The sequence below is a fragment of the Gopherus evgoodei genome, unplaced genomic scaffold (assembly GCF_007399415.2).
Source record: "Gopherus evgoodei ecotype Sinaloan lineage unplaced genomic scaffold, rGopEvg1_v1.p scaffold_135_arrow_ctg1, whole genome shotgun sequence".
Taxonomy (NCBI): Eukaryota; Metazoa; Chordata; order Testudines; family Testudinidae; genus Gopherus; species Gopherus evgoodei.
Window position 1 is genome coordinate 41,793 of NW_022059798.1, and position 15,594 is coordinate 57,386.

Sequence of the window (15,594 nt, forward strand, 5' to 3'; positions counted from 1 at the left end):
GTCCCGGGCCAGGTAGCGCCAGGCGGCGTAGGCCCCGCCCGCGCCGAGCACCAGCGCCGCGCCTGCCAGCCCTGCCCGCCGCAGGCTGCTGCCCATCGCGGCTCTGCCCCGCCGAGCGCCTGGGCCTGGGGCCCGGCTGCGCGATCCCCGGAGCCAGGCGGGAGGGGGCTGTACCTCCGCCGGGCCCGCCCCGCCTTAGCACCGCCTCCCCTGCGGCGATCAGCCGGCTCCTCGCTCCGGCAGCGGGTCCCCGCCAGCGCCGCGCCCTTCGCCTTCCTCCTCTGGCCACCCGGCCCCGACCCCGAGCTCCCAGCTGCGAGGGGCGCTGCAAAAACCCGCATTTGGAGGCTTGTTCTGTTTTGTATTTTACAGACTCCCCCCGGGGGGGGGGGTGTTTTCTTCTCTCTCCGTCCTGGCCAGCCCCCGAGCAGCTTTCCGCCAGCTCCACATTGCCCTGGAACCCCCTCCCCGGCCCCCAGCCACGGCGTGAACTGTGCGCTCGTGTCAGCATGGCCGGGGGGCTGGAACAATGTGTATGGGGGCTGAGAGCCACTGAGCCAAACTAAACCCTGTGTGTGATGGACACCACCTCAAGCCAGGGGTGCTGCTGCATCCCCAGCACCCCTAGTCCCAGAGCCTATGACCAGGCCTGGATCAAGGCAGGGGCTTTAGGGGCTGCAGCCCAGGACCCCAGCTCAACGGGGCCCCTCAAACCTAAATCACAGGCAGCAATCTCCACCTCCGGGCTGTTAAAAGTGCCATGGCACAGCGGGGCACTCAGGGTGCCTGCCTGCCATAGCCCCACACTGCTCCCAGAATCAGCCCACTGCTACAATGTCTCTGGGGCACCTGGTGGGGGGGAGTGGCTCCGCATGCTCCCCCAGCACCATCCCCGCAGCTCCCATTGGCGGGAGCTACAGGGGCAGCGCTTGCAGCCTCAGAGATGTGCTAGCATCTGGCTGCTTCTGGGAGCACCGTGGGGTTATGGCAGGCAGCCTGCCTGGGAGTGGGCTGTGGTAAGTGCCTCCCAGCCAGAGCCTGCACCTTGCTCCCCCCCTGCACCAGACTCCCTCCCAGGAAAATAATAGGGCCGGGCTCACAGAAGAATTCATCTGGCCCTGCCTATGACCATGGACAGCAATGTAACCTGGCAGACAGAATCAAACATGGCTGATACTGTAATAAGAACATTGTGGGACTGATTTTCAACAGCTGCTCTCCTGTAGGCACTTAAATGAATTGGTCAAATTGTCAGGTGCCTACATGGGAGCAGTGGAGGTAGAGATAGGGATAGGGCCAGGGCCTGGATTTTCAAATTCCACAATTAAAAAAATCATTTTGAGGAATGAAACCAAAATTCAAAATCTCCCTCGCCCCACAAAAAATTATGTTGGGTTACTTGAAACATTGTTACAATTTCATCCTTTTAAACTTTTTAAAAATATTTTTATACATAATTTTCTTTCAAAAAGTAATTTCAAAACAAAAATGTTCTATTTTAACATGGGGAGGGGGGAGATAGCTCAGTGGATTGAGCATTAGCTTGCTAAACCCACAGTTGTGAGTTCAATCCTTGAAGGGGCTATTTAGGGATCCGGGGCAAAAATTTGTCTGAGGATTAGCCCTGCTTTGAGCAGGGGGCTGACTAGATGACCTCCTGAGGTCCTTCCACCCCTGATATTCTATGAACATTAAAACATTTTATTTTTTTACCCCTTAAATCACATTTCATCAGACACCATTTTTCCAAAACATTTCACCTGACAAAAATGGCATTTTTAGTCAAACTATTATCACCAAAAAAAATCTGACCACCTCTGCACACACAAAAAATGGGAAATGACTGCCTAGGAAGGAGTACTGTGAAAAGGGATCTGGGGGGTCATAGTGAAGCACAAGCTAAATATGAGTCAACAGTGTAACACTGTTGCAAAAAAGCAAACATAATTCTGGGATATATTAGCAGGAGTGTTGTAAGCAAGACATGAGACAATTCTTCCACTCTACTCCATGCTGGTGAGGCCTCAGCTGGAGTAGTGTGTCTCATTCTGGGCACATGTCAGGAAAGATGTGGACATACTGGAGGATGTCAAGAGAAGAGCAACAATGATTAAAAGTCTAGAGCAGTGGCTCTCAACCAGGGGTACACATACCCCAGGGGGTACATAAGGGTATTCCATCAATTCATCTAGATATTTGCCTAGTTTTACATCAGGCTACATAAAAGGCACCACTAGCAAAGTCAGTACAAATTAAAATTTCATATGACTTGTTTATACTGCTCTGCATACCATAAGCTAAAATAGAAGTATAATAGTTATATTCCAATTCATTTGTTATAATTATCTGATAAAAATGAGAATGTAAGCAACTTTTCAGTACTGTGCTGACTCTCTTATTTTTATGTCTGATTTTGTAAGCAAGAAGTTTTTAGGGGAGGTGAAATTTGGGGGTGTACAAGACAAAACAGACTCCTGAAACAGGTACAGTAGTGTGGAAAGGTTGAGAGTCACTGGTCTAGAAAACGTGACCTATGAGGGAAGAGTAAAAAATTGGGTTTGTTTTGTCTGGAGAAGAATGAAGGGGGAACATAACCGTTTTCAAGTACATAAAAGGTTGTTACAAGGAGGAGGGAGAAAAATTGTTCTCTTTAACTTCTGAGACAAGGACAAGCAATGGGCTTGAATTGCAGCAAGGACGATTTAAGTTGGTTTGGTCCTTGGGAAAAACTTCCTAACTGTCAGGGTGGTTATGCACTGGAATAAATTGCCTAGAGAGGTTGTGGAATCTCCATCACTGGGGATTTTTAAGAGCAGATTGGACAAAACCTGTCAGGGATGTTCTAGATAATACTTATTCCTGCCATGAGGCAGGGACTGGACTAGATGACCTCTCGAGGTCCCTTCCAGTCCTAAGATTCTGTGATTCTAGAGCTGAGTTCTTTTGAATGTCTGGTACTAGAGATATAACAGATGTTGTCTATCAAATTAAATGCCATTTTAAAAATTATCATTTCCTTTCTCAAGTTATTATACCATCATTGATCATACACACAGAGAATTTTAAACTTTAATAGATTAGACATTTATTATTGTTTTCCCATTTTATTTTGGCTTGGACACAGTGAAAAGAAATTAGTCAGTTTCTCTTTCGGCCTCTCATTCATTAGCAAATCACTGCACTGCTCAAGCTAATAGCACATACAAAGCTATCCTAGTTAAAATAGTAAAACATTTCTAATATTACATGTTATTACATTTATATTTTTGGCCCAGTCTCCATTTATATCCTATGTATCTGCATATAACTAAGACGGCTGTTGTTGTTTTTTCATTTCACATTTAAAAAATGCAGGTGGTTAGCCCAAAATGATGGCCCAGTCTTTATGTTAACACATATAAACATATTGTAACTTTACTCATATGGGTAATTCCATTGATTTCAGCAGCTTTGCTCTGGTAAGTAACTAAGCATGCACCAAAGTGTCTACAGGATCAAGCCTTTAGCCTTCTTTCTTTCTGATCTAGGTCTACTGTGAGGTGTGGTACTGCACAAAGTTTTTAATCTGTTTCTTTGAAACTAGTTCAGTGTTGCAACTCTTAGTGTGGTAGCAGATAAACTGGTATTAAGGTATCTTAGAGCACTCTAGCTTATTTCCATAAATTTGTTACGTACAGCTGGGGAAAAGAAGTGCGAACTATAGCGTGTTTTAATATATCAATCCTACAATTGATTGGGGGACACGTAAAATGGTGTATGTTACAGGATTTGCAGTTTCCTGGTCAGTTCCTCATGTTGAAATGCCCTAGTTCAGCCATGAGGTGGCATTTAGTACATAAATCTGCCTACAATCAGTAGGGCTGGTCAACTGAATAGCCTGGTCACACTGTGTGTTGTGGCACCAGGCTAGGGCACTTGTTTCACATTGGTTCAGGGCAGCCACATGAAGTCTCAGTGCACGTGGCATGCTCTCTGTTAGACTCTATGTTCTGTATGTGGGGGCAAGGCTCCTCTGTGGCCACAGGGAACAGGGAAAGCCAGGGCCTGTCTTTCTCTCAGTCCCATGACTGCTGGGGAGCAGGGCCTATTCACGGATTTCCCCTCAGCCCCTGCCCAGAGAGAGGAGATGGAAGGAGGGGAGGGGATGCTCAGCATGTGTCTGATGCCCAGACAACTAAAAGATCGCTTTCAGAGGCTGCTCCCCCTCAGGGCTGGTCTACACTACGGGGGAAAAATCGATCTTAGATACGCAACTTCAGCTACGTGAATAATGTAGCTGAAGTCCAAGTATCTAAGATCGAATTACTCACCGTCCTCACGGCGCGGGATTGATGTCCGCGGCTCCCCCTGTCGATTCCGCAACTCCGTTCGGGTTGGTGGAGTTACGAAATCGATATAAGCGCGTTCGGGGAATCGATATATCACGTCTAAATGAGACGCGATATATCGATCCCCGAGCAATCGATTGCTACCTGCCGATACGGCAGGTAGTGAAGACGTACCCTCAGAAAACTGCTAGGCCAAAGCAGACACGGACAGTGGGATGATGAAACAGATTAGGCAGTGTTTTAAGGTGAGAAGAAGAAAAGACCAGCTTCTGAGGCTGGGCTTTGCTGAGTGGAGGAGCTGTTGTGGAAGCTCTGCATCACGAACCCCAGGAAGCGAATCAGATTACCATGGGGCACAGGAGGCAGCAGAATCCACGTCGGTGAAGGTGATTGCGTGTGTGCATGGAACCTAATCGGGAGCCTTGGGAAGATGTGAGCTCACCTGTGCTATTACTGTAACCTACCCTCCAAAGCACAAGAAGTTATAGATAGCAGCTCCCAGTTGTTTTAGAAAAGTTAGAAATAAAACACATCAGTTTCAAATGAGGAATTGACTGTAGAATTCTTCAGGTTGTCTTTAGAAGGCTAACAAAAGAGCGATGAGGAAGGTTACGTTTTTGTCATGGTTATTTTTAGTAACAGTCAGAGACGAGTCATGGGCAACAAACAAAGTCCCTGACTTTTACTAAAAATAAGCATGACAAAATGGGGCTGATGGGTGGATGAGAGCCCGAGCCCTGATTGCAGGGGCTGTCCAGCATTGGGTGCCTGGCAGTTGCAGGGTCCCCTTGCCATCTGTGGCGTCTCAGAGCTCCAGCCCCAGCACCCCTCCCCCAGTGGCTCAGAGCACCAGGGTCAGCAGCTGGGAGGTGCGGGGGCCCCTGCCAGCTCCAGCCCTGCCACTCCAGGGCTGAAGCAGAGAATTCCCAGAGGGCTCTGGAAGTCTCAGAATCCATGACCTCCAAGCCATAATCTTAGCCTTAGTGATGACCACAGTGAGCACCATGAACCCCAAAAGCAGGAGATGCTAAGTGAAGCACAGCTGCTGCACTGTGGATGTGAGCAACATAACACATGCAAGTGATGCTAGGTGCAGTGTGGAGACAGCATCAGCAATACACAGCTTCAGGGAGCAGCAAGGAGACCCAGACAGACTATAGGGAGCCACATGGCACCAGTGGTGTGTGCCAGGCCCACTGCAAGTAGGGGCTGCATCAGGAGGTACAGGGCTGGAGAGCCAGCCCAATGCTACAGTGGATAGTAGGTTGCTGCCAGCGCTGGGATGGGTCCCCTTGGTGCCCTCCTGCAGAGGTGGCACCATAGGTCACTGTCTCAGATTCCCTTCCCCTGCCCACAGGGGAGCTCCCTTCTCCACAGTCCTGGCAGGCAGTCCCTTACTTGCTACCCTACACCCCTGAAAAATGCTCTCAAATCCTGCAGCACCACCTCCTGACCAAATGAGGGGGAGTATCTGCCCCTTCCTGCATCCTAGGCCCTCTTGGGAATTATTTTTTTTGCACGTGTTGGTCCTCCTATCTCCGCCCTTCCACCCTGCTTCGCTGAAACCTGAATTCAAAATGGCCACTCTTGGATTTCCTGGTTCCAATGAAAACCTCCTGTTTTGATAATCTCTGAGTCAGAACATTTCATTTCAATAAATATATGAAGATTTCAGCATCTCATCTCAGTATCAAAATATCACAATTTCCCACAGGATGGAAAAGCTGTTTTCTGATTAACTCTGGTAAATTGGTATTTGAAAAGCAGCCCACTTCCGCACACAGCCCCCCACCCTCACCCCCACCAACCAGGTCTTTCCAGGGGTGAGGATTGGCACAGATGTCGTCATCGTTATGACATGATAAACACTCACTGACTCCAACAGGATTAGTTCAAGCACAGAATAATTCATTTTTTCAGTGGGTGGTTTAAGTTCATTGTGCCCAACGAGATGGCCGTTTTGGAGTCCATCTTCTGAAAGTCCCTATAAGCACTCAGCACTCACTGAGAACAACGGAGAACTCTGCAGCCATGAGGACAATGAGAGCTGCTGGGTGCTAAGCACTTTGGAAAATCTGGCCCTGAATGTTAAATAGCTTTTCTAAAAAGTTAGGTTGATGAAGTTTAGAGCCTGGGGGTATTTTAGGTGCACTATGTGCTGGAATTTAAAAGGAACACAAACAGTTTTTCAACCCATGATCTTGTGTATTATCTAAAGTTAGTGGAAGAGGATTAAAACAAAGATTTTTTAAAATCAAATTTAATTTTCTTGAGTTATGCTGTTTACTTTTCACATTTATGGTCACTGGGATGATGAAACAGACTAGTGTGTTTAGTCAGTTTCAAGTTCTCCTGCCAGACAGTGCATAAAGCAGTGGTTCTCAACCTATTTACCATCGTGGGCCACATCTGCAGCTTTCTCTGTGTTATGCAGGCCGCAGCCACACATTATACTACCTGTATGGCTCGGAGGATGTCAAATGGGCCAAAGCTGTGTGCTGACTGGGCCACAAGTGGCCCACAGGTTGAGAACCACTGCTATAAAGTCTGGGAAGCAGATGCTGCAGAGCAATGTTTGTTTCCATTGGCAGTAGGGCGTTTAGTCTTAGATTTTTCCAAGGCCTTGGCTACACTGGCATTTTACAGCGCTGCAATTTTTGTGCTCAGTATAGCCTCAGTAAAGCTTCAGTATAATCAGTGCCGCAGCACTGGAAGCACGGCTCCCAGCGCTGCAAGCTACACCCGTAAGGGATGTGGTTTACGTGCAGCGCTGGGAGAGCTCTCTACACCCGTAAGGGATGTGGTTTACGTGCAGCGCTGGGAGAGCTCTCTCCCAGCGCTGGCGCACCGACCACACTCACAAAATTTCAAGTTAGCCATACCCTTAAAGACTGATTTCACAAAGCCTGTAGTTTGTGCCAAACTTTGTCCACCTACCCTCTGCTAGTGCAATTTACATCAAGTTCGGATTGCCTCACTCCTGCACTGTATGAACACCAGCATTTTCTGAAAGGCTTTACAGTTAAAGGAGAACAACTGTGATTGGAAGAGGAGAGAAAACAGCTCGCCCCCCACCCCCAGCAGCCATCATATTCTGTATATAGCCACTACAGGTCCTAGCACCAACCAAATCAGTACATACTGTCCAAGAGTGTATTAGGAAGATGAAAACACTGGCCATGCCTCTATAGTTGGAGTCGACAGGCTCTGGGATTGCTCAGCAAAAGTCAATGCAGTTTTATTGTGGTGTCTGAACTTCCAGTCTTCACATCTGACTGTTTTGGCCATGATTATTAAGAATGTAGAGTTCTCCAAACTAGACTGCAAACATCTAAATAAATACACTCGAAAGTTGAATTCACAGTTGTTGTGGCCAGAGTGAAAGTTGCTTAGTGTGTTATGATTTAGTCTTCATAGTTCTAGTTAGAGACCATACACGTGACAGTGATTTCTAACACTGCATTCGGGTTCTTTCTGTAAAAAATAATTGTGTTTTGTTCAGTTACCTCTGTTCTCAGCGCATTCTATTGTGCTATACAAAACAGTAGCACAAAAATGTGTTTTTGTGCCCGATCTGCCTGCCATCCAAAGCACAATACTCGCTGTAACTTGGTCTTGGAGCCAGCTGCTGCTAGAGAATTCCTTCCAGTCCACACATGCTTCCTTTTCTACTATGATCATTGCTATCTGCTAGCAATTGCCAAGCAACTGTCCTCCGAACGGTTCTGCTACTTAGACTGTAGCTGGTTAACACAGAAGCTGTGCTCCCCTACAGTGCTAAGATAAGATGGTGCAACAGTTGACAGACTGAAAAGCAGTGTGTCTGACAAGCTGGTAGCTGGAAATGCAAGTATGGATGTTCCTTTGCTTATGGTTTTTGTCTGACAGCCTCCAGGAATTTCTGCTACGGTAAGAAATACTGTTCCTGTGCCATGCAATGAATCCATCCCAGCTTAGTGGGCCTGGCTGTCTGAACTGCAGCCCGCAGACCCAGTGACACTTGTGCACCAGTGTATGTACAGTGTGCTGTCTGTAAGGCAGTCTGCGGTTGGCAGGCTTTGTTATTTCAACCACGTAGAATTAACGGCTACCACAAGTGTGGAGGAAGCAAGAGTCCCATCCTTAAAGAGGTACCATAACAGCAGTTCAGAGAAAGCCTAACCAGCCCAGGGCCCCCCATAAGAGCCAACTCCTATGCTCATTTCTTTGCAAGGAGCTGAGTGCGACTGGCACCCCCGTAGTGGCTCTCTCTACATATATCGGAATAAAACGCCAGACACCAACTTACAATTCAGGGGCTTTAGGCTGGCACCGGAGTGTGCATCGGTAAGACAGCAGGAGAAACAGGCCATGAGGCACTGTCTACATCATCTTGCTGCATATTTCTAAACCCCCGACGATTGCACCCAAATAGGTCATACTGAAATCTGGACTGTGTCCCTTGGACATGGCCAGACCCTGAAAACAAAGTATTCCAATGCCAGACACCATAGGGTAGATGCTCAGAGAGCTCAGCACTCAGACCCCAGAGGAGAAGTGCGCCATTTCTAATGCCCCACCTCATTCCAGAAAGGTTTGTTCCTCATGGAACCCGGAACGCAGAGCGTGGGCTGCTCTCACACAAAGCGCTGCCGAAGGCCAGTGTTACCCGCTAACAAAGCAGCATTCTCACACACTCTGTTTGGCTAGAGGAAATCAAAGCCTACAGACAGTGCCAAGGCACCACAGGTCACTTGAACCTTGCCCTAGGAAGCTCCACGCAACCTCAGATTCTTGACACGTTTAAGAATGTGGCTCTCCAGAACTCAAGCCACAAAATGAAGTGAGAGTGAACTGTCCCTTCTGCCATGTACAGCCACCTCCAGACAGCAGCCCACAGGTCCAGTGTCTGCCCTCCTGTCACCTAGGTGACGGCTTTGCCAGGCAGCCCAGAGACAGCAAGGGCCCGTGGGGAGGCCAGTAATGTGGCATGTTTGTCAAGACTCATCACTCCAGCTGATTCTCTGATGAAAGCAGGACTGGGGAAATAGTGTGTGTTAGTGTAACTGCTGCAGGGGGCCACGAGCGCACCGGGAGGGACAACAGTCTGACTCTATAAGCAAATTAACCCTGAGCCTCCTCCCCCTCCCCCCAAATAACCGAGGGAAGCATCAGGCAGCGAATTAGGAAAGGGAGTGGGGATGGGCGGAGGAAAAGCTTCCCCTTCCCTTCCTACTGCAGAGGAAACGAAGCCCAGGAGGAACCTTTTCTAGACATTGTGAAGGAAGCTTCTTACTCTGACCTTTATTCTGTTCTCAACACTTTACAGCAGAGAGCTCCAGTCCCTCACATGGCCAGCTTGGCAACCCCTCTTGTCACCAGCCTCCCTTGCCTCCTTTCTTCTTCTTCTGCTGCTGCTTCTTCTTGGTTGCTGCAGCGCCAGCAGGTTTCTGGTGCCGGGGGGGGATCATGTTACTCGTGGTTGCAGAGGACATGGCTGTGGAGCTGCCAGGCCGTGGGGAGGTAGGCGGGCTGCTTGCTGTCTTACTGGCATCCCTGCAGGGAGACAGGTAACACCACTGGGTTAGGAGTGCCTCCCAGAGCCGGGGGACTTCAAACATCACTGCTAGAGAGAGGAACATTTTCCCTTTCCTTGCCCAGAACAGAAATCAAAGGGAAACTAATTTAGGCTCCAAAACAGATAAAAAAGCAATTGACCTTATGCCCATGGGATTTGCTTTTAAAGCTGTGGAATTACAGCCCAACAACTGAAGTGACCACGCTGTCTAGGTTATGAATAAATTATTCAGACAAAGTAAAAAGCTCAAGCTCCAGGAAATGCAGACGAGCAGTACGAACCCAACAGAAGCCAGGCTGTTGCTGTTCTCTTGCCTGCACTGTTATGGGGAGGTTTGTTTTCTAAGAGGAGCAGTTTCAGTCTTAGCTCCCGGCCTTGCGGGTTCATGCTTTAAGCTTATTACAGAGGACGCATTTTTGTGCAGACGAGCAGTACAAACCCAACAGAAGCCAGGCTGTTGCTGTTCTCTTGCCTGCACTGTTATGGGGAGGTTTGTTTTCTAAGAAGAGCAGTTTCAGTCTTAGCTCCCGGCCTTGCGGGTTCATGCTTTAAGCTTATTACAGAGGACGCATTTTTGGGGTACATGAGACTCCCCAGGCAGACGAGCAGTACAAACCCAACAGAAGCCAGGCTGTTGCTGTTCTCTTGCCTGCACTGTTATGGGGAGGTTTGTTTTCTAAGAGGAGCAGTTTCAGTCTTAGCTCCCGGCCTTGCGGGTTCATGCTTTAAGCTTATTACAGAGGACGCATTTTGGGGGTACATGAGACTCCCCAGGCAGACGAGCAGTACAAACCCAACAGAAGCCAGGCTGTTGCTGTTCTCTTGCCTGCACTGTTAGGAGGAGGTTTGTTTGCACTAGGGCTCCCCCTGCCACAACCCAGCCCCTCCCTGCTTGGCCCTGCAAGTAGCAGCATGGAGCTCCCACCCAGTGCACAATTAGTCGGCAGAAGAGAAGAATGAGAGGGGATTTGATAGCTGCTTTCAACTATCTGAAAGGGGGTTCCAAAGAGGATGGCTCTAAGCTGTTCTCAGTGGGAGAAGATGACAGAACAAGCAGTAATGGTCTCAAGTTGCAGTGGGGGAGGTTTAGGTTGGATATTAGGAAACTCTGTTTCACTAAGAGGGTGGTGAAGCACTGGAATGGGTTACCGAGGGAGGTGGTGGAATCTCCTTTCTTAGAGGTTTTTAAGGTCAGGCTTGACAAAGCCCTGGCTGGGATGATTTAGTTGGGGACTGGTCATGCTTTGAGCAGGGGGTTGGACTAGATACCTCCTGAGGTCCCTTCCAACCCTGATATTCTATGATTCTTACTGAGTTCAGTGCAAACAGAACCTCACTTTAGCCCAGAATCATGCTCAGGTAGCTTTGAAGAGTCTGTAGCAGCTGAGCTCACTTATCTTAAAACTAAACAGAAGAGTGTGCACAGTCTCTTTTCTAGTTTATCATGCATGTAACGTGGTACACCTGAAAAGCAGGAAGGGAAGACGACAGGAGCCAGGAAACTTTTTAGGAAGTGTGATTTGCATCCTAGCTCTAGCTCCAGAAAACCGCAACCAGCATACGCTTTGGTTCCAAATCAGAATATTTAATATCAGAAGAACAGAACAAGTTTGCAGAAGACAAATTCTGGGCTGAAGAGACCTTTTCACCCAAACCTCAGGTAGCATAAATAACCTGTTTGTTCACTAAGAACAAAGCACCGGGTCCCTCATTCTGTCTGGGCTGGGGCCGTGAAAGGGTGCAAGGGAATCAGGTGAAAGTCACGGGGTACTTACCTCCATTAGGCACTTTTGAAACCCCCAACATACCTCTCCTCTGGAGCATCATCCGGATGACACATACCATTGGGTATCCCATCCCTGCAGGCCCAAGATGTGAGGAAGACTGGGGTTCTGATGGGGTAAAACAGCAACCCCCAGCCAGGTCTACAAGGACAATGACGAACCCCTGGCTGCGAGGGAAGCCACCCTGCTGCTGAATGGTTTTTGCCCGGGGATGGCTCCCACACTCCCAGAGAGTGAGTGAGTGAGCAGGGCTGTAAAAATGGGGCTTGCAGGAGGCTCTCTGCACTGCCCTGGAGCTGGAGACAGCAAAGTGGCCTGCCTCACAGCCACCGGCTCATCCTCCTGCTCTCTGTCTGCCCTGCCCTGCCCTGCCAGGAACTCAGCCTTCTCCACATCTTTCCCCTGCTGGGATCGAGGTCACTACACAGTTATTGTCCGACACCTTAATTTTCTGTGACTGTGAAAATTCAAATAGAAAAATAATAATAAAAACAAGCGGAAAAGAGTTCTGTGCACCTTATAGATAACAAACGTATTGGAGCATGAGCTTTCGTGGGTGAATACGAAGTGTTCTCCTACAGGTTTTTGTATATTGCCATTCCTAATATCTGATTTGTGTCCATTTATCCATTTATGTAGGAACTGTCCAGTTTGGCTGATGTACATAGCAGAGGGGCATTGCTGGCACATGATGGCGTATGTTACATTGGTGGACATGCAGGTGAATGAACCGATGATGGTGTGGTTGATCTGGTTAGGTCCTGTGATGGTGTCGCTGGTGTAGATATGTGGACATGCAACAAACCTCGATGCCAACTCTGCCCACATATCTACACCAGCGACACCATCACACAATCTCCCTGGACACACAATAGCAGATTTAAAGGTGGCCATCCTGCAGCAAAAAAAGCTTCAGGACCAGACTTTTAAAGAGAAAATGCTGAGCTTCAGGTCATCTGCAAATTTGACACCATCAGCTCAGGATTAAACAAAGACTGTGAATGGCTAGCCAACTACAAAAGCAGTTTCTCCTCCCTTGTTTTCACACCTCAACTGCTAGAAGAGGGCCTCATCCTCCCTGATTGAACTAACCTTGTTATCTCTAGCCTGATTCTTGCTTGCATATTTATACCTGCCCCTGGAAATTTCCACTACATGCATTCGACGAAGTGGGTATTCACCCATGAAAACTCATGCCCCAAAACGTCTGTTAGTCTATAAGGTGCCACAGGACTCTCTGCTGCTTTTACAGATCCAGACTAACGCAGCTATCCCTCTGATACTTGACTCCAGTATGTTTGTTAGTCTATAAGGTGCCACGGAACTCTTTTTGCTTTTACAGATCCAGACTAACACGGCTACCCCGCTGATAATAAAAAAAAAAGGTGAAACCCTTCAGTTCACATCACTGAAAAAATTAAACTTGATACATTTCAAAATGTTTAACAGTAAGAATTGATGTACGTACGTCACAACAACAAAAAATAACCATTGACTTCCGGTAAGCCTCCATCCTGCGTACAAATTCTGAGCCAGTGATTTGCAGGTGGTGACAGCTGTGTAACTGCTGCACTTAGCTGTGAGTCCCAACTCACCAGATTGCAATCAGAGCCACAGCCAACTTGTTCACAAGTGACTCCAGTACCATATGGGTTAAGGGGAACTACAACTCCCGTTTGCTTTTACCTGCTATTAGTAGCTTAATAGTTTCAATCCTTTCTAAAGTAATCAGCTACACTAAGAAGTGATTTAGCCGTAAGTTGCCCATTTCACACTAGGCACATATTATACACATGAATGTGATGAGAGAGACAGAATTCATTCCACCCCAGAGGCACCACAAAGGAAAGGTTACTGAAAAAGTTGCAGCAGCTCTACCATTAAGCTAAGTCTAAGGCAGGGTTCAAAAAAGAATAGAACTAGGTAAATTCACAGAGGATAGGTCCATTAATGGCTGTTAGCCAGGATGGGCAGGGATGGTGTCCTTAGCCACTGTCTGCTAGAAGCTGGGAATGGGCGACGAGATGGATTCCCTGTTCTGTTCATTCCCTCTGGGGCACCTGGCATTGGCCACTGCCAGAAGACAGGATACTGGGCTGGATGATCTAGTATGGCCGTTCTAATACTCTCATAATTCTTTCTACCTAAGTTTTCCCACACTTGCAATTGAATAAGGATGTTTCACTTCCTGTTCCAAAGTGCTGCCTAATTCAGCCATGAGCTGTTGAACTACTGTGTTTAATGACTGATGAAGCTCTACTAGTGTATTCTTTGTACATTATGGTCCGGTCCCACCCCTGGCGTACACCAGACTCATGCCACACACGGACGATGTGCTCAGTTTAAGACAGCTACAGATACAGTCCCTGCCCTGGGGAGCTGGCAAACGAATCAGGCTCAATGCACTGAGAACCAGAGGATGAGCCTCACTGGTCTCAGTGGGATCTGGAGGCCATGTTTGAGAAGCAGTTGAGGAGTGTTTGCTGCCTGAGGCACTGTGTAATTACAAAGCACTCTTCTCTGCAACCCCTACTCACAGCTCAGATGTGCCAGCTGTCGTTGCTCCCTGGGTTCCCTTTCCAATCTGATCCTTCTTTTTGCCCTTCTTCCTGCCACGATAGTAGGAGCGCTCTCGCATCGGCAGCCACCGCTCAGGGTCTGGGTTCACCTTGGGATCGTAGTTCTTAGGCAATTTTCCTGCACAGCCGTCAGCAGGAGAAAAAAGTGGAGATCATGTGACACGGTGAGGAAAAGCCCCACACATTGATATGAAGCTTGAGTAATCTTCCTTCCATCTGGGCTGTTGTGCTATAAGAGCTGCTCAAGGACTTATTCCAGGGCAGTTCGGGGGGGGACGGGGGGGGGGGAGTGGCTAGTCCCTTCCGGCCTTGGAATCTGTGACTCTACAAAGCTTAAGCCCACAAGGTATGCCGAGTTGAATGAAGCTCCTCTTGTTGGCACAGCTGCGTGCGTTAGGTCTGACGGGCTACTTTCCCCTCTAAAGGGGACATGGGAAATACTGTCAGGAAACAACGGCTTGGAAATCAGAGGGGTTCTGGTTTGTTTAGGACCCAATCCTGTGTAATGCAAAGTGCCTTCAACTTCTACTGAAGCCAATGGGAATAGAGGGGTGCTCAGGCCTGGCCACTTCACATTTTATGTTGAACCCAGCAGCTGAGGTTGAAGAGACAGTACTAGGCAGGAGGCACAGTGACCTGGTGGGAGGGAGGACAGGCATGTAGCAGCCGCCTGTCACTCTTTAAAAGAGGTGGTTTAAACTCCATAGTGGGATTTCCAAACCCACCCCCCCCACACACACACACACACAAACACACCAAGGGAATGAGGCACTCAGCATCTATGGGACTTGGGCACCTAACTCCTGTAGGCATCCCCCACCCTCAAAACACAATCTTCTGATCCTGTTGGACGGGAGTTTAAAGAATGTTACCAGGGCAGGGGGCAGTGCACAGATGACAAGGTGTGGCTGAGGCTCCAAACTGATCGCTAGCAGGACAGCAAAGGCGTACTGCAAACACACACAACTCACCCTTCTTTTTCCTCTTCTTTTTCTTTACATCTCCTTGCCTGAAAGATGGAGGAGGAGAAACAAGATCACAGTGCTGCAGTGGGTTCCCTGGAACGCACTGAGAAGCACGGAGCCAGGGCTGGGACGAGACGAATGTCTCTTTTTTCAAAGAAGTGAGGACATGAGGAGGAAAGGACACTAGTCTCAGAGAAACGGTTCTAATCCCCTAGAGCAGTGGATCTCCAGTTACTCCCCCTGCAGACCAGTCTGTAAGAGACCTTGACTCCTGCTCCCAGAACACCCCCATTTCCCCGGCTCAGTGTTTCATTCTGCAGCCTGCCAGCAAACGCTCCACAAGCCAATGCACGAGAACCCCAGTGTGAGGGAATGTTCCCC

The 15,594-nt window shown here is 48.4% G+C and overlaps 1 protein-coding gene across 1 annotated transcript in view; it reads right to left on the minus strand.

Annotated features, from left to right (window-relative positions):
• Positions 1 to 9,591: 9,591 nt before the first annotated feature.
• LOC115639840 (signal recognition particle subunit SRP72-like) overlaps positions 9,592 to 15,594 on the minus strand; it is a 42,143-nt gene continuing 36,140 nt past the window's right edge. The window contains 3 exon segments of the mRNA XM_030542801.1: positions 9,592 to 9,863; positions 14,207 to 14,366; positions 15,220 to 15,257. Of these exon segments, the coding sequence (XP_030398661.1) occupies positions 9,683 to 9,863; positions 14,207 to 14,366; positions 15,220 to 15,257 (379 nt within the window). The 3' untranslated portion in view covers positions 9,592 to 9,682.